This window comes from Amphiprion ocellaris, chromosome 19, assembly GCF_022539595.1.
Source record: "Amphiprion ocellaris isolate individual 3 ecotype Okinawa chromosome 19, ASM2253959v1, whole genome shotgun sequence".
Taxonomy (NCBI): Eukaryota; Metazoa; Chordata; class Actinopteri; family Pomacentridae; genus Amphiprion; species Amphiprion ocellaris.
In genome coordinates this window covers 21,090,381-21,113,053 of record NC_072784.1, presented here as the reverse complement: position 1 = coordinate 21,113,053, position 22,673 = coordinate 21,090,381, and the positions used below count along the sequence as shown (strand labels likewise).

Genomic DNA, 22,673 nt, shown 5'->3' with positions numbered 1-22,673 from the left:
GATATAGATCAATTTCCTGCCCCATTTTTCTTTTCCAAAGTGACACTGATGCCATGTATGTACCTGTAGTTTCCGTGCCATAGCTACGACTTCGTGATCTGGTGGATTATACTTGTAGCAGTTGGAAAACATTAATCGTACGTCAGCAGCAAACTCCTGGGGTTCCCGATATTGCCTGTTCTCCAGCTTGGCCTATTGAACATATTAAGGATATAAATTACTCCACACAAATGCACCGTCATCAATGTCTGTGCTTATATTTATAAACAATGTCATTTTCAACACACCTTGATGGTGCTGAGGTCCATTGGATGTTTGATGATATCGTGATAATCATGTAGTCCCAGTGCATCCACGTCAACGGGTTTGTAGAATGGCCAGGCATAAGCAGCGTGTTTCTTAGACAGCATGTCCCTAACCAGACCAGCGCAATATCCCAGCTGATCCTGCGGTTTGGGGCTATGACCACCACTTGGTCCACTCAGTCCCATTCCTATGCCTATATGATGCTGAGAGTCTGGAGCTTCCTTCTTCATCAGTTTCGTAGGCCGGGTACTCTCTCGCCTGGGTAGTGTCTTCCCAGACTTGGATTCTGCTGGCGAAGACTCACTCAGTTGATCATTTGCTGTGGGCGTTGTAGTGTCTGCTTTCCTTTTTTGGCTCTTTCTTTGCTGTGTAGCAGTAAATAGAAATAAAGCAGAGAAATGGGAAGAAAATCACAAGGAATTAGGCAATTAGACTGAGATGCCAAAACTTATCCACCATACCTTTCTGATACTGAGAGCTTGGTCAAAAATTTGCACACCTGCCCAAATATATTTCTCTGTGTCAGTTACACTCACTTTGGTCATGGTTATAGAGGTCTGCAGCATGGGGGTAGTGCTCTGGATGGATGCTGGGGGAAGAGAGGTCTGAGCAGGAGGAGGCACAGAAGTCATGATAGGAACTTGAGGAGCACAGTCTGGTTGGCCCAGGGAGTAGGGAGCTCCCAGCTGTGGCGCATGGCTGGGTAACGTTGGGGGCATGTGGGATGGCAGGGCCTGCATCAAAGGCTGGGGAGGTAGTGAAGGCGGGCCCTGCACTGGTCCTCGAGTCTGTGGTGCTGCTGAGAGATTCGACAGACCACGCGTTTGAGGCGTCGAGGACGAAGAATCAATTATGGCCCCGGGTTTCAAGTTTAGACCTGAATGAGGAAACAAGACACTCAGATAAATATTACGTTCCACCGAAGCCAGCTCTAAGACAACGTGTTAACAGAAGCATTGGTAAATCACATACCTCCATCTCTTCGGCCTCGGCCACGTCCCTTTCCTGTCATGACAACAATCTCGGTCTCTTCCTGAGGCATTTCTGTAACCTTTTGGAGGAAAACCTTCTCTAGAGCCTCGGCCATTAAGACTATGTCATCTCCAGGCTGCAGAGGGAGACAAATGCTTTTAGCAAAACTGGAAGTATAATAAAATATTTGGGAACAATGACTCTGATGAACAACCAAGTTACCTTGTTGTATATGTAGCAGTTGGTAAACATCGTGTTGAAGTCTTGGATACATTCTTGGGCATTTCTGTAGTAACTGTTCTCAAGCCTTTTCTTGATTGTTCCCATGTCCATAGGAGTTTTGATTATTGTGTAGTAGTCCTGAAATGGTCAAGCAGAAGTATGTCAATAAAACACCCACTGAGTGGAATCATTCTCTGTTGGTTTGATGATGCTGCTGTAAAATTATTAGAAGTTTACTTTAAAAAATAAAGTAAAATTAAAGAACTTCTAGAATTTACAGGACTAAATCGGTTTTATAATATTAGAAAGTATTAATCGCATTTTTTTTTAGTTAACTGAATTAAAAAAAACGTATTTCATGTATTTTCACCATTCTCTAATGCATACCATCTGTAAACATTATTATCCATATTAATCTTTATGGTGCCAATGCTAGCTAGAAATCCAACACTGTTCTTTTTAAAGGCTATACCAAAGATGAGAATGGAAACAAATGAGAAATGTAAGTAGTGGGATGTCTGTTGTATGAAGAGTCACATTTTTTTGCCTCAGTATCGGTAACACCTGGAGGCAAAAAATTTATTTTTTTCCCCCCATTTTTTGTGAAATAATTATAAACCCTCAACTCTTGTTTTTTTAAATGAATTATTTTAATGATTTGTGCAATTTTGGGATTTTCTCTACTTCTAGCCATTGTCATGCTGTTTCCATGGAGGTGCAGGACTTTACGTTGCAATGGAATTGAGCCCACAGTGAGTAAAAATGCGACAGAAGCAGAAAAACAAAAACACATCTAGAGACTGCTTGGAATTCAAAAGGTTAAAGCGAGATTTCACTTTTGGTTGCTCCTCCTTTTCCGTCCCCCTTTAAAAAAAAAAAAGTTACATTCCATGAAGAACTATTTAAAAAAATCTGCTGATCATGTACTGTTTGAGGTTATCACCGTGAATTATTTTTCCTGAATCCGTTTCCGAATATTTGTATTATGGAGAAAAACTATCAGTGTTAAGTAGAGTAACAGAAGTGAGTGCACCCCTGTGCAACACTAATTAAACTTCAACTGATTCAATATTTTATCACCTTACAGTAATCACATTATTTATAGGTTGAACGTGAAGATATTTTCTCTGATGTCAAATTAAAGACTAGCAGTTTGGATTTATTATATTTAAAATACAGGCCCCACAGTAAAAATTCAATGCAACAAAAGTCAGAACATCTTTCATCTTTCTTCCTCTCATGTTCTTTATTTCTGAAGACAGTCCTCCTCAGTATGAAGGATTAATGTGTTGCACAAATTTCTAAAGCATTGTTCTGTCATTCTTCAGGGACTATTTTTTCTAGCTGTTCCTCGCTGGAGGGGGCTGTGTTGCTCTATTATTCTCTTTAAATACCTCAAAGGTGTTCTGTTGGATTGAAGTCAGGCAACATACTTGGCCGGGTCAAAATGTTCACTTTTTCCTTCTATAGAAACTCTTGCGTGATTTTGGCAGAGTGCTTTGGACCCTGAACTAGCTGGAATATTGTTCTTCTGCCAAACTTTGGGAAGCTGGGAGTCATCTTGTCAGCCAGTATTTTGGCATATCCACAGGCATCCACGCTACATCTATAAATATCATCACCCAAACACCTTTTGCACTTACGCAGGCCCATATCATCACACTCTCACTTCGTCTTTTACTGTTGGGACTAGGCATTGATTGTTTTTGTGTCCAAGCTGTCGAACATGCTGGAGCCTATCTGTGACTTAATTGTACTCCCTGCGTGAACACCACTGATAAGCAGTTGTTACTATTATACTACTTTTGTTGTCCCCTGGAGTCCACTTGGAGGACTTTGTTCCATACATGTGCAGTGAATTGTAGCTACGTATTCCGCACAAGCACACTACTGCCAAGCATGCAAGTAATTGCTCTTGTACTATCATCGCTGCATGGGCCCACGTGGAGAAGATGGACTTTATGTCATGCAGACCCTCGAGCATTTGCATTTCAAAGTATAATACTAGCCTGAGCTGAACAAATTCACCTGGTTGTGTCATTTTGAGAGGACGATCACTGGTCAAGAGGTGTAGAATTACCCATAAAACCACTAGCTGCGGTCTTATGGCTAATTCTACACCTCTTGATCATGACTGCAACAGTGTTTTGACTGATTTCTACTATGCCACAGATACTTCCTGTATCCTTTTCCATCTTTGCCAAGCCTTAGTTTTTTCACCTCCTCTGGTAATTCTTTGAGTGGACGCATGATACAGACTTGGACATAGACACAGCCCACGGTTTCAAAGTTGAATAAAATTGTGGTGTATACAGAGCATTTCTTAACAATTTTAGGCTAATCAGAAATCACGCATGTGCTTCTTCTTTCCAGTGATCACACATTTCTTAACATGTGGGTCAGAGATCACAGGTACATTTACTTTTGTTACATTTAGTTTCTTTGGGACCTGAATTTTCAATATAGTCTTTTCAAAGTATTTGTTTCTAGTGGTTAGTCAGCGCAAAGGAAATACTCCACTGATTATCTTAAAAATAACAGAATTACTGAGAGGTGAGTCTGGTCTTGTACCAATCTGTAACTTAATCTAATGAGACAAAAGACAACCCCAAATCCCTAACCTCAATTTATTCAAAAAAAAAAACCCCTGTTGCTACACATGCTACTACTTTATCTAGCTGTTTCTGCTGACAGCTTGTCCGTGTAGCATTTATCTGTGGAAGTTAGTGTTTCACATAAATTTGCTGTGACCATGCAGGATGACAGTGTAATAGCATTACATGAACAGGGACTCTATTTTACTTGTTTTTCTTTTGTGACAGCAAACACAACACACGGACTTTTAGTGACTATTAAGCTTATCCAAACACATTACAACTGACTACAGCAACTTTACTACTGGTATAGCAACATGTAACTCTGACAACCTGCTGGTACTTCTCTCACAAACTAGAACAGATTCACTTCCTAAAACAAACCCACTAGAAACTGAAACAGTGAAAGATTTGCTTAAAGTGATAGTATGTATGTATTATCAGGTAAATGTACTATGGTATTAAAAGGCAAAGTATTCATGCAGAAAAATGTCTCCCTTGACGGTTGTAAAACTCGGATTTTACTCGTGTAGCTTCCCTAAAAGACTCTGAATTACATTTTTTAAGGGCGAGAATCGACAAACATATTCAGAGTAATTAATATACAAATGGTACCCAGTTGTATACAATCTTGATGTATTTGATATTTAAGTGATGCTGTACAGTGAGGTACTTACTTCTGCTGTGTATGGAAAATGAAAGGAGTGAGTTGGGTGGTTTGCATATGAATAAATACAACATACATGAAGACAAAAATGTGTGGATGCTGAGAACCTGTTGACAGTCTGTATCAACCAAAGTATTGAGGTATATGGCATTGTACACATAGAAACAAAGTACTCGTACTCACAGGCAGGTTAAGTTTTAATGCATCCACTGGTGCATGAAAAGGCCAAGCAAACTGGTGCTTCCACAGGGATTTGACCACCACCTTAAGCAGGTACTGAAGCTGATTGGTCTGGCGTTTTTGTCTGTTTGGATCGATGTAGTCTGGGGGTGGGGGATTGCCCGATTGTTGGGCCTGCCCCTGACTGCTGCTGCTGCTGCCCGACATCTGCGCAGTGTCCAGGCCATCCCCCATTCTGGCAGGGTAGGGCGTGGGCTCGGGCCCCGGAGCTGGAGCTGGAGCAGGGGCAGGGGCAGGGGTAGTGGTGTTGGCAGGACACCAGTTCAGTCTTGGCCCCGGCACAGACTCCACTGACAGAGCACCACTGATCCCATTGCACTCTTCACTGGACTCTCTGGAGAAAGACAAAAAACATACTCTTATCAGAATGACTGTAAACACTTTCCTTTATTACACTTCATTTTGTTGTTACACAATCATTAACAACATTTTACGAAAGTTATTTACCAGTGCAGTCTTTGCCACACATTAATGTATTTGTTGCATCACAATCTCGACATTGACCGCAACATATCGATTTTCTATCTTTTTTAAATATTTAAAATCAAATTTAATCCTTTTTTTACTGCAGAGCTGCACACAGCCCACTGATTCCCTCAGTCCCTCTCTCACAAACACACCGTCAACAGACTTGTTTGTGAATAGTCTCTCCTCTCCACCCATACTGAATCTAAACACGAGCATACACAGAAGGAAGAATTGCTGTTGGCTTCTCCTGGCAGAAAAGACAGCTGCTGATTTCTTGATGAGAATCAATCTTGACTTCACAAATGATTGGTATCATGAACACCTCTGCACAAATTTGTCCAAACCTGATGCATCTAAACACAACACACAAAGTAAATCATAGAGACCCAACATTTAATAAAAAAAAATTAGCAAGCATGTTGAGAGCCTAACTAGTAAGGACAGCAACAAGTTAACATTAGAAAACAGCTGGGTTGTCAGGATTAGCATGTATCAACTGCTCAGGCAAGAGGACAACATAATGTTAATTTTTTAACTCTGATACTGAATGCTTGCTCTCTCAGTCCAGATGAATACTGAAAATTATTGTTTAAAGACTCAAAGAGGCTTGTTCTGAGGAGGTACAAAGACATTCTGGACCAGGGGGGTTTTCAGTCATTTGATACAAACAGAAGCAAGAGAGCACTGTACTTTGTTTGTTTGAAACAAAGTGAACTAGTGTAGGTGTACATATTTTTCATATTTACTACTGTTCAAAAGTTTGGGGTCACTTAGAAATGTCCTTATGTCTGAAAGAAAAGCATTTTTTTTCAGCGAAAATAACATTAAATGAATCAGAAATCCAGTCTAGACATTGTTTATGTGGTAAATGACTATTCTGGCTGGAAATGGCTGATTTTTAATGGAGTATCTCCATAGGGGTACAGAGGAACATTTCCAGCAACCATCACTCCTGTGTTCAAATGCTACATCGTATTAGCTAATGGTGTTGAAAGGCTAATTGATAATTAGAAAACCCTTGTGCAATTATGTTAGCACATGAATAAAAGTGTGAGTTTTCATGGAAAACATAAAATTGCCTGGGTGACCCCAAACTTTTGAATGGTAGTGTATGTATTTGTCATAAAATACTTCGCAATGGAACTGAGCACTACTTATACTGCCATTGCTGCTGAATTATAGTTTGTCAAGTATGAATATAACTTAAACTCATGTGATTCCATTTGTCCTGACAGACTACAGCCCTGCTTCATTTATGGGTTGCAGGCAAAATATGTGCACAAATGCAGAGAAACTTGTTAAATTACTCCCAAATTAGTCTGAATAATAAAAAAGGTGACAAAACACTTATAGTGCCTTCAAAAAGTTAACTGAAGGCATCTTATATTGAGCATTTAAAACACCCATTTGACAAATCTAATGCATTTTCAGTAGCACCTAAGTTGGTAAAATACAAACCCAGAAAGCTACAAGATACTCTGGTGAATAAGATATTCAACAGCATGTCTTAAACATCCAAACATGGTCTCAGCTGTGTTTAATGCTAACATTTGATGTTTCCTGTTTACATTTTACTAGAAGTTCAATGTACTGCCTCTCAGCAATACACATAATTTCACACAAGGTCATGACAATGAATCTATCAACAATGGCTGAGAAAGAAAACAATTGAGACTGTAGAAAATCACAGTTCATGCCATGGCAATGAAAAATATAAATTTCCTGATGGATTGTCAAGTAAAATATAAAGAGTCAATAAAGACAAATAAACGTCTACTGAGGGACAATGTTACTAAAATTCTAAAAACATCACTGCAACACTGAACTTCTCTTTGGTTCATTCTTTGGTATATTCCATATACAGCTTAATCTAGCTGGTTTTCTTGTACAGTGGAATGCTATGTCCTACCATGTCAGTTTTTCACCCCACCTTTGAGTGTGGCTATTTGGAGCAGCTATAAACATGTCAGCACATATTATTTAGTTATTTTTGAGCATTCCCTATGCTAAAAATGTAATGATAAGATACTGTAAATGAGATACACAGTACATTTCTTAAAAGGTAACAGCACCATCATAAAATAATTACCGGTACATCACATGATAACTAGGGCATTAAATCCTCTTGTGCAATTACTGAATAACTGCATAAAAGATTTTATATTCATTGTCTCTTTTAGTCTGTACTTCACTTTTGGAAAAGAAATGTTCTAAGGAACACTGGAAATATTGTGGCATCTTGACTGTTAGATATTCAGTGCAAAGATTATTTCTTTTCACATATTTCAAAATCAATATGCTCATAGTAATTTTTTTCGATTGTATGCACGTCATCTATAATTAGATATCGAAGGATGGTGCTGCTTCTGCCTTACATGTTAATGGGATAACACCTTGAAAAGAGAATTGCAGTGACCTGAGGTTTCCTGTGATACTACATTCCACAACTACATCCACATGAATCCATTTTTGTTTTAAAACGCACAACTTTTACATAATTTACACTTAAGAGTCCACACATCCCTAAAATTAGGACTTTTAGCAAACTTTGCAGGCCACATTTTAGCTTAAAAACTTCAGGACCGCACTTTTGCAAATGATGACTGCATTCGTTTTTTGATTGGGTCTTTTTAGGCACTGCCTGTCCTTTCGTGATTCCTCATGCCCTTGTCATGAGACCTTACTCCGGGACAAAACAAAGACATCGGCCTTCGACCACTGATTATTACAACTGCTGCTGACATTGTCATCTATGCTAAAAATGTAAATAAAGACATGTAATTACGCAAAAAAATTCTACAATTAATAATGCTACTACTACCTTCATGTGCAGGAGCAAAGCTGTTACTCAACAGCTCCCAATCTACGTTTTCCACTGGCCCAGCGTACATGAATGGTCATGTAAGATGCAAATTAATTTTTAATAATAAACCCGATAGACTTCTCATCCCTCTTCTCTTTTTTTTCTTTGAAGGAATCAATGATTGTATAAACATAGTAGGACAAACTGTTCCGGACTGAATGCTAACATAACAACAATAGCTATCATGTAGAGTACTCCAACGACTGTGGGCGATTAGTCACAGAATCAATGCTGACGGCATCAATATCTTAAACTGATGCACGTTTTTAACATTTTTCCCCTAAAATAATTAAATTCACTGTAATGTAACTCACAGAACTTCGTATGTCTATGCAATTTATGCATAATGACAACAGTCATTTGTGGCTCAAGACATCTCTTTTCAGTGTAAAAGTTTCCAAAGACCCAAAGCTTTAAATATATAGGTATACTTAAAAAGTTAAGATGAAACAATAACGTGGTCTGTACACTGTGCAAAGCTTCAATGGCACATCACTGCAGCACTAGAGCAATACATGGACATCAGAGGAGAAAACACAGAGGCATTTTTCTAGAAGATGCACTGCCTATTTATTAGCAGTCAGTGAATATCTTTTGTTCTTGTAGATGCTAAATACACCCTTTAAGCCATGAAGTTATCTTCTTGCCATTTTAGAATTTTCATTGAATAAATGTTTGAGAAAATGTTAACTTCTTCCACTTTGACTGATGTGTTGTTTGCCATCTAACTATTATTTTAGGAACTTTATAATCGTTTAGATTAATCGATAATCTGTAAAATAGCCAATAGATTGATTTATAGAATTTTTTTTCTTATTGCAGTGTAATTCTTCTACACTGTAATACATCATTTCTACATCTGACAAATTCGCCTTTTTTTTTTGGAGGTAATGTATGATTTCATTTACTATTCAGATTCACACAGTTTCAATTAGAATACTAGGATTATGCTGTGGTGTCCCCAAATCCCAAAACTTACTCACAACCTTCTGATTTATATTATAATTCAAAATGACAGTGAGCTGGTGGAATGGAAATCTCTGTGTGCTTCTGGGTACTAGGATGGGAAACTGGAATGACTTGAATAATGTATTTTTTAGGACCATATCAATTTCAATTCAGGAAAAAAAAAACCTAAATCATGTGCAGTAAATTAAAAGTTGGCATCTTCTTACTCCGGCTATGAATCTAAGGCTAACCGTCAACCAATTAAAAAATGACACCACAACACATCTACACAGTATTCAGCAGAGCTCAGATGTTTAGTCTTGGTCTCAGCATATGTGTGCGTCTTTTTAATGGATCTTTGTCTTCACACTCTGTCTCAGGACCTGGGAGTGTTTAGGGATGTGGGTGGACAGGGTTGGAGAGTGGGGGGTGAGCTGGCGTCATCTGGCAGCTGAGAGACTACGAATAACTACATGCTCAGTCCTACACGTCCTTTCCTAGGAACATCACATTCAAATTACACACAAAGGCTGTTAAGGCAACAAGGCCAAATAAAAACGTAGAAATATTCAACTAAAAATAGACTTAGAGAAACAATGTTGTGAAATAAAAAAAAAAGCACTGATCACAAGACTGTGCATTCAAGCCTCTATTTGATTCAAGTTCGTTTCCCAGCCTCACACCCTGAAGTCCACCCACACAACAGAGTCTGAAAAGATAAACACACCACTGTATAGATCTGTGACTAATCTTATTCTTGATGAGTCATTTTCTGAGAAGAGGGAAGTATTTGTGCACCACATGATCACTGCCTTGGCTTCCCAGAGGCCCTTCAACTCAGACTAACTGGCCAACATGTTGAATGACCACACGTGAAAAGAAACAGCACTGGTCTAAGTCAGATGGTACTCTTGTGGCTGAAAGCACAATGATCAAACAAACAGAACAAAACAAAAAGAAAAACAACAACACAACAAAACGAAACAAACCGGTAATGCATACTTTGATGTTAAGTTCCAGCTCAAATTTCTGGCTAAAAATCTTAGTTTAAGATTTTGTTAAACTGGCTTAATACAGAGATTACAAAACGACAATAACTAAAACAATCTTGTCCTAAAGACTTTCAATGCAATGTGTAAAAATAATGCGAAAAAGAAACTTTATTTCTGTCTTTCAGTTTTAACATCTTGCAAATCATCCAGTGTGTGGGGTTCTGGGCATAAACTAGGAAATAAATGGCAAAAAATGCTAGAGTGCGCTGCCCTGTCATTGTAATAAAAAAAAAAAATCGTTACATAGATTGGCTTTTGACCGCTGGCACAATGAATCGGGAGGCTCTTTCATTTCCTACCTGTTATTAGGAAGGGAAAAAGTGAGCAGGGCACATCAATACTTCTTTGACAGTATTGTCAAGAGCTATTGCACTCCACTGCACCTAACTGTGAAGGTATTTATGATATTGTGTCTAGCGGCTAGAGGGCTTTGTGAAACAAAGGGGCTAGACTCTAGCCCCTTTGTTTCACAGCCTGCACTAGACAACTTCAGTTACATTAACTTTTGCTGAAGATATTCCAATTTTTATGCGTCTAACAGCCTTCATCATCAGATCTACATTAACTGATAACTGGTTGTCAAACACATGAAAACAGCTACAGAGAGACAGAAACTGTAAATGTCTTACCGCAGATGACATTTGCAACATTTGTCTCTTCCAAGCAATCATAAGTAAACACTCTATACCTTCTCTTCGGCTGACAAAGTTTTAGTTGGCGTTGTTAGTCACGATTATCCCACTCCCATTTCCTGACATAAGCGGTTCCTGATTCTACACCTTCAAATTTGGTCCTTGAACAGTTTTGGCTGAAAAGGGGTGGGAAAAAGTCGGGTGGCCGATAAAACCAGATAGACTGAGCCGGGCTAAAGAATGCTAAATATTCTTTAAAAATGTGATAGCTTTGAGAATCATAAAACATTTTTATACTTCCTTGACAACAGGTAGTACTCTGTTCTGTAGCAGCTGGGTTTTGATAGCATTTTTAAAATTGTGACACAAAGGCCAAAAAAAAAAAAACTGTCCTTGGTGAAGATTATGGGGAGAAAGCACAATTTTATTTAGAATAACACAGCACAAAAATAGTTCTAGTCAAACTAGATTGACAACATTAGGGCAAGTTATCAGTAAGTCAGGTTAACTTTCCAGGAAGATGAGCACTGCCAACATCACAAGTTTGCAATCATAGCTGTAAAACGAAAAGTAATATGTGTGTGAGTTCATCAAAATCTTTTAACTGCTGTTATTTAATTTATTAATCACCAAATGTATTTCCTGACAACTGCTTGCCAAATTAGTTTTAGCATTTGAGTAGTTTACACTTGTGTAATGGAATGCTGTGTCTGAAAGGTCATAGGCAAGTTAAGACCGCTTCAGAGAATTAGGGTTGACTGTCCATGGGAAAGAATAAATTAATTGTACATATTAACCTGTGTAAAATTGTGTATAATGTCGATTAATCAACTTATTTGATTACTTGCAAATCCCTAGTTGGCGGTGAAGATGATGACACCACATGCTCTGTCCAAACACTGCTGCAAGCAAATTAAAAAGGAATTCTATTTAGCGTTATTACTGAGATGTCATGGAAATTTACTATTGCTCTAATAGCATAAAAATATCAAAGGTTGGTAAGTTAGGGAAAAAGTAGCAAGTAAGAAGTAAGGCTGAACCTGAACTCGAGTTGTAACTCACAATTATTTTCATTGTCAATTCATTGTTGATTATTTTCTCAATTAACTGACTGACTGAAGAGGTCAATCAGTGTTGCCCAAAGCCCAAGATAACATCCTCAAATGTCTTGTTTTGTCCATAACCTAAAGATATACAGTTTACTATTATAAAGGAGTAGAATAACCAGAAAATATAAAAATTTAAGAAGCTGGATTAAAGGATTAAGATATTTTTTCTCTTTACAAAAAGAGAATTCACTGATAATCAAAATAGCGAAGAACTTATTTATAGTTGACAACAAATAGATTATTCGACTAATTGTTGCAGCTCTACTGGCAACACACAAGAGGCAGCATTTGCCAGAGACACAAGCAGGTACAGCAGGTAGGGATGTGAGACAGACAAAGACCTCTGAAAATCTTTTACAAGGACAAAGTCAAAAAAGATATGAGCCAGCACCAGCTGGCCTCCAAAGCTGCAGGGAGCAAAGTCCCATCATATACACACAAATACTGCCAGATGGTCCTAAACAACTCATTAACATCAGTGCCAAGCACACTCACAGTGACAATCATTGACATTACAGCACTGTAACAATGACAAGTGTAAACAAACTTCTTGTCACATAGAGACAGATGCAATAAACAGGCAAACAAGGATGACACCCCTTGTAGGATTCAGGCATCTGCAATACAGATATGCAGTACACAGTATTTAATGAAACAATACTTTCAAATGACGTCTGTAGTGCCACTGACAATAGTCTGGTTTGTTGATACCTAGTGCTCCTCAAAATTCTCGCTCACGTGCACAACTGAACACATAAAAATTTGCGTGCAACTCAAGTTTGTAATCTGCATGTTCTGACATGTTCTATTTGTATTTATATCTAATTTACCTAGCTTTCATGTACATTTGTGAGAGAACCATGAAAATCCTGTACTATGTGTCTTTACATAGACACAGGTTTTCAATCACCTTGCAACATGGTAACTGTATCAAGACTATGTGTTACCATGAAAAATTCTTCTTAATTGATGATTGATGATACTCTAACCTGCTAGGATCAGCTGACCATAGAGACACTTAACCCTTTGATGCACAACATGGGCCAGAAGTGACTCATATTCAATGGAAAATGGGTATCTCTTGACGCAGGTTTTGCATCAAAGGGTTAAGGACAATACCATCTACTATCTCTTCAGGAACTATTATGATAGTCAGCATAAAGTTTTCGCTAATGTTTTCTGCTAAGTCATATAGATTACGTAACGAAGACAAGTATTTGATTATGCCTCACTGAAACACCGAAGAAGTGACAGAGTTCAGAGCAAAAGGTATTTGACTTCCTTTAACTACTATATTTATGATTCATGATATGACTGTGCATTGCATTACTTTACCAGGGATTTATTTACAGTTTAAATTTCTGAAATAACTTACTACACAGCCTGTATTATACTTTCTGCCTGATCTAGGTTTTGCAGTTTGTTAAAGAATAACCTCTTGTAAATCCCTGACACTGTACGTCTGTTATGTTAAAAAGTGATTTAAGGACAATCTACTGTAGGCATAAGGAAGCATGTACAGTAAAGCAATTTTTCTGAGATCAGCCTATCTTTTCAGCTACGATGCTATGTGAGCATTGCATGCTTACACTATGCTAAAAATGGCAGCAGAATGACAAGGCGCTCAGCATCTATTCCACATCCAAGACTTGAAAAATGTTCATCTTGCATAAAACACGGCACTTGTCACTATAATTTTTTACCCAGCCGGCCGTTCAATACTACACTGACCAGCCATCACATTCTGTTTGAGCAAGTGTTGAACGACGACTAAACAATAATGGAAGAGCAGTCAATATTTTTAGACTGAGTATTCATGTCTTGATTTCTGGATGGCCACATGATTAATGTGACAATACAACGCAAAGGATCATTTCACCATGGGTCTACCAGGTCAGCTAGAGTCAGCTAGTTGATCAGTTCTTGCAATTACTTCTGCAACCATTCTTTATCATGGCAACAAATATGTGTAAAAATAAACACAGTGCCTCTAAATTATCCAGTAGTCCTTGTTGGGCATTTTCAGAAGGGCGCATTGCTTTTTCAACTGCATTAAAAATGGTTAGGTACAGAGTCTAAATGTCATGCAGCGTTTTCACCCAAACAGTCCCAGGAATCAACAAGCCTAAACATGAGGCTTTTCAACTCAGCAGGTAGAAGTTTTTACATTGAATCTCCACTGAATCTTAAGAACGACAAAGGATTATGCTATATAACAAAGCAGTGGTTTGGTTTGTGACCTGCATTGTCATTTGTACCAAGACAAGACAAGACAGAAGCACAACAAATATGAAAAAAGCTGACGTTTGGGTTGTTGTCTTTGCTGCTCTTTAAAACGCTACAACTGATGTTGATGTAATATTTGGAAAGGGATCCATCTGAGCCCGTTTCTTCTGGTCTCCTTTATGTTTTAGTAAGGAACAATAACAAACTTACTACCAGTAAAGTGAAGTTACAGGTTAATTCTTTTGTTTTTTTCATTTTTCTCAACTATATTACTGCCATTAAAACATAAATGGCATAAAACCATTTCTAGTTTTAATAAAACATTCCCTAGTTTCAATATTTATACTTACAGGAATATTATTAAGAATACCTTAATATATTATTTCATTTAAATATTGATCTGTTAATTATTTTTTCAGTAAATACATTTACTGTAGAACATCTCATAAAAACACTGCCTTCTGTCGCTCTACTTACAGGCCATTTAATTTGTAAATACAGTGTACTTAGAGTAAATCAAGACCAAAACTAGGTAATGATGTCAAGCAGTTATGTTAAACAAACTGTACACAATACACTGATTGTTAAGAATGCCTTATTTAAGGTACAATTATTTCTCTGCAAATGCAACCATTAAAATAAGAACATTCCTAAAATTCTAAAAACATTTATTCCTAAGTGTATATGTCACATTTAAGTTAATAAACACATACGTACTTTAATCCACAATTCCACTGCATTTAAAGTGTTACTGCAGTTTTGGAAGCATCATATTGATTTTTGCTTTCATTTTAATCTTGAGTAAATCTTGATGTCGATGTCAGTTCAGGATAAACCAGTCTCAATGACCTGCTGTCCTGGTGAAACAGCAATGTTGGCATGTGACACTAATCAAGGCTGCAGAAGTCCCAGACAGAGATCAATCAAAGAGTTCACCTCCTGCTGCTGCATGGCCTACATCGTTTTCAGCTCTGGAATAACAGTTGACCTTTAACCTGGACATACATCACTGCAGACTGCTGTGGAATGTTTTCTGGGGAGGAAGTGGTTCTAGTTACTAGGGTGGGGGTTCTCACACCAGGAAATCTGGTCCTGCGTGTAGCCTCACAATGACTGTCCTACATGAAAAGCGGAGAAAAACATAATAGCAAGACGTCTGTGTCCCCCGTGAAAGTAAGCTATTAATCATTCATGCACGAGAGTGGGGGTCGATTTCAAGCAAAAATGTAGGCCTGCGGATTCCACTTGAGGCACCCACTAAGTGTCAGAATGATGGCTTATGTTTTTCCTGAAAGCAACAAAATAAATAATTAATGGGTCTACAGTGACAAGGCCAGGAACGCCACTCCCTGTTTATTCACCACCCTTTCACTCTTTCATAAAACCACTTTCAACCAGTCTCTAGCAAGCAGCTCTACTCTAAATCCACACTGTCTGCCACTATACGTTAATGTATTGATCCTACTGACGTTCTTATTCATTGGTCTCTTCGCACTTTTGTCTTAGATTGGTTAGTAGATGGTTATTTTGTTTATGACTGTCTTCTGAGCTCACTTGGTTTTAATAAGTAAATGGGTTTAAATTGGCTTTACTCTAAAAAATATTGACAAAAGGAAACTTTCTTCTGAGGTGAGGTAAGGTGAATACAGATACAGATCATTATCCCTCTGAGAATCATGTGTAGAGCAAGGAAGAAATGAATAACAAGATATGCCCTATGATAAAGTAAAAGAATCGTTCATCAATCATCATTAGGAATTGAAGTCATCATGAAAATGTACTGTAACCAGTTACTGTAGTCCTTAGAGTATTTCCCTGGCACATCAATTACAAGTGTTTTTAGTTGCATCAAGCCATACCAAAACAATGATGGCACACCACAATGCCAGACAACAATACTAAGGTATAATGTGGTGCTTTCCTTTGCTGTGACACTGTCAGTTTGTGGCCTGTGACCCTCTAACTTAAGAAAAAAAGAGAAGAAATTAATGGAAAAACAATGAGAAACTACACTAAATGAGTGACACTGTGATTTCCTAAGCAGAGAGCTGTTTTTCTCCGCTGATGATTCAAACGTGCAAACAGTATCAGCCACACCAAAAATTACTGGAAAAGGTCAGCAGCAGACCACTGCCTATGACCAGATGGCATCTCAAGGACAACTGTTGATTCAATGTGTTAAAGCCCTGCATGCTGTGCTCTTCAATACAGCTAGTAAACCGCCTAGAATTATATTTCATCATGTCATCATTTGTGAATAATGACAGGCTAAGTCTAAGCAGCAAATTGAAATGTGACAGCATTATTTAATTAACTGAATAACCAAAATAATAGAGAGCTAATTAAATTCATGACCTAAACAGTTTACTTGTGCTGCTGGAAAACACACAATAAAAAGCTTTAACGAGGGGAATACATGTAGGGATTTTTAAAGAGTTTAAATGATTTATTATTCATCACTGACTGATGATCTCTTAGGATAGGTTAAGCTCTAAATTTGCATATCTATTTCAGACTGTGGAGTGTAACTTCTTTCTTTCAAGAGACATTAAGTATTTAGCAGGGTAAGATATTCTTAGTATGCTTTGTATCATGTGTGATTGGCCTTTTGCTACCTTTTTTGAGCACCTCTGAAACATGGCTCAAAGAAAAACAAATGTTGCCGATGTTTCTATGGCAACACTTGTTGGCCAGAACGCTATATTTTAATTCTCGATGGTTCCAGATCCTAGAATTGGATGCTTACCAATTCAACAGTAATCACCCGTGACCTGTTCTACTTTAGCTTCTCGACAAATTCAAGCAAAGTACAAAGTGGTCTTTATTTTCATCTGTCTGATCGCTTTTTAAAGCAGAAATGATTAATTCTAAAAGGATTTGTTGTTTTCGATAATTCCCTGAATGGTTGCCAACTTAAAGAAGTTACCCTTGTGTTACTTACAAGTACTTTAGATATGAGTCAGTGCATGAGCACGCGAACTGACTCAAAAAGTCTAACCATGAGTCAGGCACATAACAGGAAAAGGCAAGAATCATGTTGGTTCTTTGAAGCGAAACTTCCAGCTGGTTAGGATAAGCAAGTCAAACCCTGCCAGGAATTAGCAGACATTTCTACTACAGCCACACACACACAAACAACCCAACTCTTCCTCCGTAGTCCCCCTTCCACCATACCCCCCTCTCTCTCACCAGGAGGTAGGTTCATGGCTTCTGGTTGAAATCTGGATAACAATACTATTTTCAACACAACACTGAAGACATACTTCTAAACTGGATTGGGGAGCTAGGCCAGGGAAAACCTAAGATAGTGCTGCCCACATGATAGTCCCAAGAACCATAACTCCAGGCTGTGCTTAATTCTTTTTCCTCCTCAGCTTTTTAACCATGTATTCAAACTGATAACATTTTGTATACACATAGATGTTAAGACAACAGAAACTCTAAAACATATCTGAAAATTTCAAACTTCAAAGGAGAATCTTTTTCTTCAAATAACATTACCTTTTTACAGAGACTGAATGTGCAATTTTTTCCAGAAGGGCATCCAGTTTTTGAAAATCCAGCAAATCGTTTGACTTGGCATGCATTTTGTAATCCATTTATGAATTCCACTAAACAAAAACAGAAACCAAAAACCAGAACTGGGCACGAAAGAATTACACAGAAGTTTGTTTTTCCTTTTCTCTCATCCAAAACACAAAAGAGATTTATTCTTCAGGCTCCAGTATGTATCCTAAAATCCCACAGAACACGGTGAGTAATCCTTAGCGTAGTCCAAGCGGAGTTTGAGGGTGGCTGTTCCAGGAAGAAGGCCTCTGCCTGGAAACAGTGTGTCCAGGCAGGGAGGAGAGGCTGTTGGAAACCTACAGCCGGCAAGCTGTGTTAGCTGTGTGAACCGGTCCTCTCTCTACCCCATCCCCCTCTCAGTAGTACAACGGCCCAGTTGCCACAGGCTCTTCGCTCCATTGTGTGTCCTCTCCAGGGCCTCCCCAACTTAAATGGACACAAGCAGCAACCAAGAGGTAAAGAAGGAGGAGAGGGGAAGGCGAGAGAGGGGAGAGGGCTCCGATAAGATCCTGGAGGAGCACTTTATTCCTCTAGCTCGCTCTCCCTCTCTCTAGCACAGGCAGACCAGCATGCAGTTACTCAACAGTAAAAATGGCTCTGCTGCTTCCTCATTCAGCAAGCCTCAGCCCACACACCCCTCCCTCTCTCTCCTACACGCTCTCATTCCACCCTCCCCTCTTTCCCCATCAATAGCTTGAGGTCCTTGCTCTCTCCTCTCTCTCTTTCTCACTCTGTTACACCTTTAACACCCCACCCCCTTCCTGTCTTTTTCTCTGTCCATTTCATCATGCCCCACCCCCACTCGCTCTCTCCCCTTAGAGTAATCTCGTGTATGCCTTCCCCCACCAATTTAAGGACTCCCTTATCAGTGCTCCATCCTTTCCTCAACCAGCCCAACAAGCATTCGTATTGTGGTCAGACTACTTCAATACTTGTTTTTCCTCGTGCAAACTGTTGAGTGGAAAACATATGACAATAAGCCAGATTTATGCAACCAAATCTGGAGTCCTAGAAACATCAGTGTACCTCTAAATCACATTTAATTCAAAGAACTTGATCACAGTTAGCAAAGTGATCACTTCGTCAAAAAAGTCAAACTTACTGAAAAATGTAGATTTATTGATGCAATCTACAACACTCATAAATTCTAAAATTTCTTGATTTGTACTTATTATTCTGAAATCTTACAAATGAGAATTAGTTTTTTTTTTTCTCAATCCAGTTTTGAATTCTGTCCTTGAACTATCTGTGCAACCCACGCCAGATTGTAATTTTTCCATATGTGTGAATGTCAGTCTGCTTGGTTTTCTGTCTGTGTTGGCCCTTGACCAAGGTGTATTCTGCCTTCACTCTAAGTCAGGTGGGATGGGATACAGCCCCCAAGCAACCCTAGAGAGGATAACACGGGGCATGGATGGATGTAATTACAGTAATTGATTTCAATACTCTCACTGCCAACAACATGCATGAAGGCAGAAGCTGCACAGTGTACATCAAGACTACAGGTAAACTTGTCACAAATCTGAATGCAGGGTATATCATAAGGAAGTGGAACAATAACAAATGTGAAGAAACCAAAACTGATCTGAAGTGTAACAGGCTATATCCACACTAATATGTTTTACTTTTGAAACAAATAACTTTTGACAAATTCATGCCTAGCATTCACACTACTCTAGTGTTTCAGAACCCCTAAAATTAAGACTTCTGTGAACACTGATGAGTCCGTCTTACTTTGAAAACTTCCAAAAATTTTTGGAAATGAAAACTCAGACACCCATGTTTGCTTTCCCATAGGATTGTAAATATCACTTCGTGTTTCTCCTTGATGCATCATGCTCCTATCTAGTGAGCTTTTTGTAGAAGACAATGAAAACATCAGCCGTGCCCGTGGTTAACCCTGTATGGACAACAAATTCCATTCATTGTTTATCTTATTATTATTATTATTATTATTACTGACAACTGCTGGACAGTTAAGGAAATCTCGTGACTTACTTTTGGTCATACGTAAAAGCTGGCTTCATTAGTCTGTTTAAATGATTAACATAGGTCACTTTACCGTTAATGTTCTTTATGGTTTCATTCAGACTTACCCAGAACCGTGACAGAGAAAACCATGGTATGAATGCAATTTTTGTCATTCATACAAGATTGGACAGTACATCAAGTAATGTATGATAGATAATAATGGATTCTGATAGCCTAGTTTATTTATGATTTATTACACAGAAAGTTCTGTTCATGTGGGATGATAATTTGACTACTTTTTTTAGGAACAGTAAGATAAATATTACAATTACAATTTCATTTAGCAGATTGTATATATCTTGACAGCTGTGATGATGACTCCCATGTAAAAAATGATTTAACTGTAGCTTATACACTATGACTCTGTCTGTGGCAGCCCACCTGTCTGATGTGAAGAAAGTACACAATGTGACCTGCCATTAGATCCTGACCCAAGGCTATCTTGTTTTTGCATTGGGAATAATTTATTATTTAAAGTAATTACTGAAGTTACCTATCTTTCTATCTTCATCACAGTACATTTTTATTTTTATGGACATTTCAGACTGTGATAGATGTGAAATTGTACAGAAAGGATAACTAAAAAGGTGTTGTGATTTTGGCTTGCAAGCAGTGTCTTTAGTGCTCTCTGACATTTTTGGTACTGAAATGTGGATAAAGTCTTTTTTATCTTCTTGAAGTACATTACTTGTGGAAACCTATCTGTTAATGCATGGCATGCTACTAGGTCTGACCTAGTAAGATTGCTGTTGCTACGACAAAGTGACCAGGCTGCTCATTCAGACAGAGTTCAGTTCAGTTTCTGACAGATTAATTGCAAAGGAGTGAATGTCTGAAACGGGCTTAAGCAACCAAGTCCCTGCTTTTTGTTTACATCGGCATCTGCATGCCCAGTGTATGTGAACGACCACCTGACGTGTTTTCAGGTGTGTTAGTATGCACTGAGATTAATGTTGGAATGGTGCTAAAACATGTGTCTGTACAGAGATTGTTTTCTTTTTACAATTAAAGCATTAGTGTGGATGTAGCCACAGAGTGTGTGATAGAAAGAATGCAACAAAGTGAGACCACCCACTGGGCATTCCTGTAGCAGAGCAGCCTCCAATAAGTATGCTCATGACAGTACGGTATCCACACTGGATTGGCAGCAGAAACAGGAATTTTCACAAAATAATTAATGCTTTACTGTCTAGATTAATGTAATTTAAAATACACTCGAGGCCATATGCTTTTAGTTCATTTCAGGCAAGATCTTTTTAGGAGATATAACACAGTAATTCACAAAATCAAGACTCGAGTTCACCAAAAGGTCAGGTAAATTCCTAATGACAACTTGTAATATAACTACCAAAGTAAAAAGGTAATTATATTACAAATATACTACTTTTATATGAGTACATGTAGTCTCATATAATATGCTAAAAGCCTATAAAAGAGCCAAAATGAACAAGAATCCTTCTGTGTAATGGTAGAATCAATCTACAGATGTAGGCATAGCTGCAAGGCAGGAGTCACTACTCAAGATGCAATCTCAAAAAACAGATGGGACATACAAAAATCCTCAATTAATTCCTCTGAGTTTTTGTCTTCACTACAATATACCCAACTATATTGTATGCTTAATATACAGTTCCAGAGGCAAGTTGACCACTGACCTCTCATTTCTCTATCAATCTTAAGTCTCATATGCATAAAAACAGACACACCCTCACTTTCAAAACTGGTCAGATGTCAAGACCTCAAGAGATCAGGCAATTAAAGAGCCACGCTGTACAATGTATCCTGGTGAGTTGTTGAGTGCAGTGCACAATGTTTTCTCATATTAAGCATGCAGCAGCAGCACTTTGTTGCAGCAGCCACACTGATGGTGTCCTCACAGACCCACTTCGCTGTCCACGTGCCATATCCACCATTCCCAGAGACAATACAGCAGCTGCCAGAGTGACAAAGCTCCAACCTACAGCAATTCAGAAAAGCCCAAACCGATGGCCGTGTCGCTAGAAGGGTGGGGGGAGATCGTATTCAGACATAGCGAAGAAGGGAGGGAGGGGATGATAGCGAGAGCAAGAGGGAAAGCAAAAGGACTGCATTGAGACTGGGGGTTGGGAAAGAGGGAGACTGGGTAGTACACAGAGATTCTCCAAGAAAGTCTGTGAGTGCTTCCATTAATCATCACAGTACCGGAGCAGCTGAAATCTACAGGGAGCAAGAGCAGAGAAAACAGGGAATAGGCAATTTGCCATGAGAAGCTGTAGCACACACGTGTGTACATTCATTTATATGTTGTGAAAACAACATAAAGAAAACAGGTGGTGAGAGATGTACATAGTAGTAATAAACCATAGCCATTTCTTATTTGGGAATTTCAAATGTAATAAAGAATGCCTCTGTAGAAAAATGCTGCTTTTTTACATCAAGACCTGTGTAACCCCATGCATTTCTGACATCTTGCCTTAAATTCAACAAATATTTTATACACCTGTGTATTGTTTACACTAGTGCAAAACACAGTCACAAGATCCAGGGTGAGGAAACTGCCAATCCAATTCACAGCGGCATCAACTTTACTAACATGCTCATTTGTAGGAATACCCTTTAGCCTGTGAAATCAGTTCTATAACTTTTTTGTACCAATGAGAGATCTTCCTGAAATATGAATCAAATCAGTCTGATGATATCATCAGACTGATATGATTATTTCATCTGGATTTTTTATTTTTTTTGCTTCAGGCAGATCTCTCATAGGTACAGAAATGATCTCATCAGGCTGATGATA

The 22,673-nt window shown here is 38.4% G+C and overlaps 1 protein-coding gene across 1 annotated transcript in view; it reads right to left on the bottom strand.

Moving 5' to 3' along the window:
• The window catches only part of brd4 (bromodomain containing 4), a 30,181-nt gene extending 11,724 nt beyond the window's left edge, over positions 1–18,457 (bottom strand). The window contains exons 1-7 of the mRNA XM_023288611.3: positions 17,801–18,457; positions 4,945–5,335; positions 1,501–1,638; positions 1,279–1,414; positions 843–1,183; positions 288–671; positions 64–192 (exon numbers count right to left, since the gene is read on the bottom strand). Of these exons, the coding sequence (XP_023144379.2) occupies positions 64–192; positions 288–671; positions 843–1,183; positions 1,279–1,414; positions 1,501–1,638; positions 4,945–5,335; positions 17,801–17,898 (1,617 nt within the window). The 5' untranslated portion in view covers positions 17,899–18,457. The remainder of the gene's footprint in view (positions 1–63; positions 193–287; positions 672–842; positions 1,184–1,278; positions 1,415–1,500; positions 1,639–4,944; positions 5,336–17,800) is intronic.
• Positions 18,458–22,673: the final 4,216 nt, after the last annotated feature.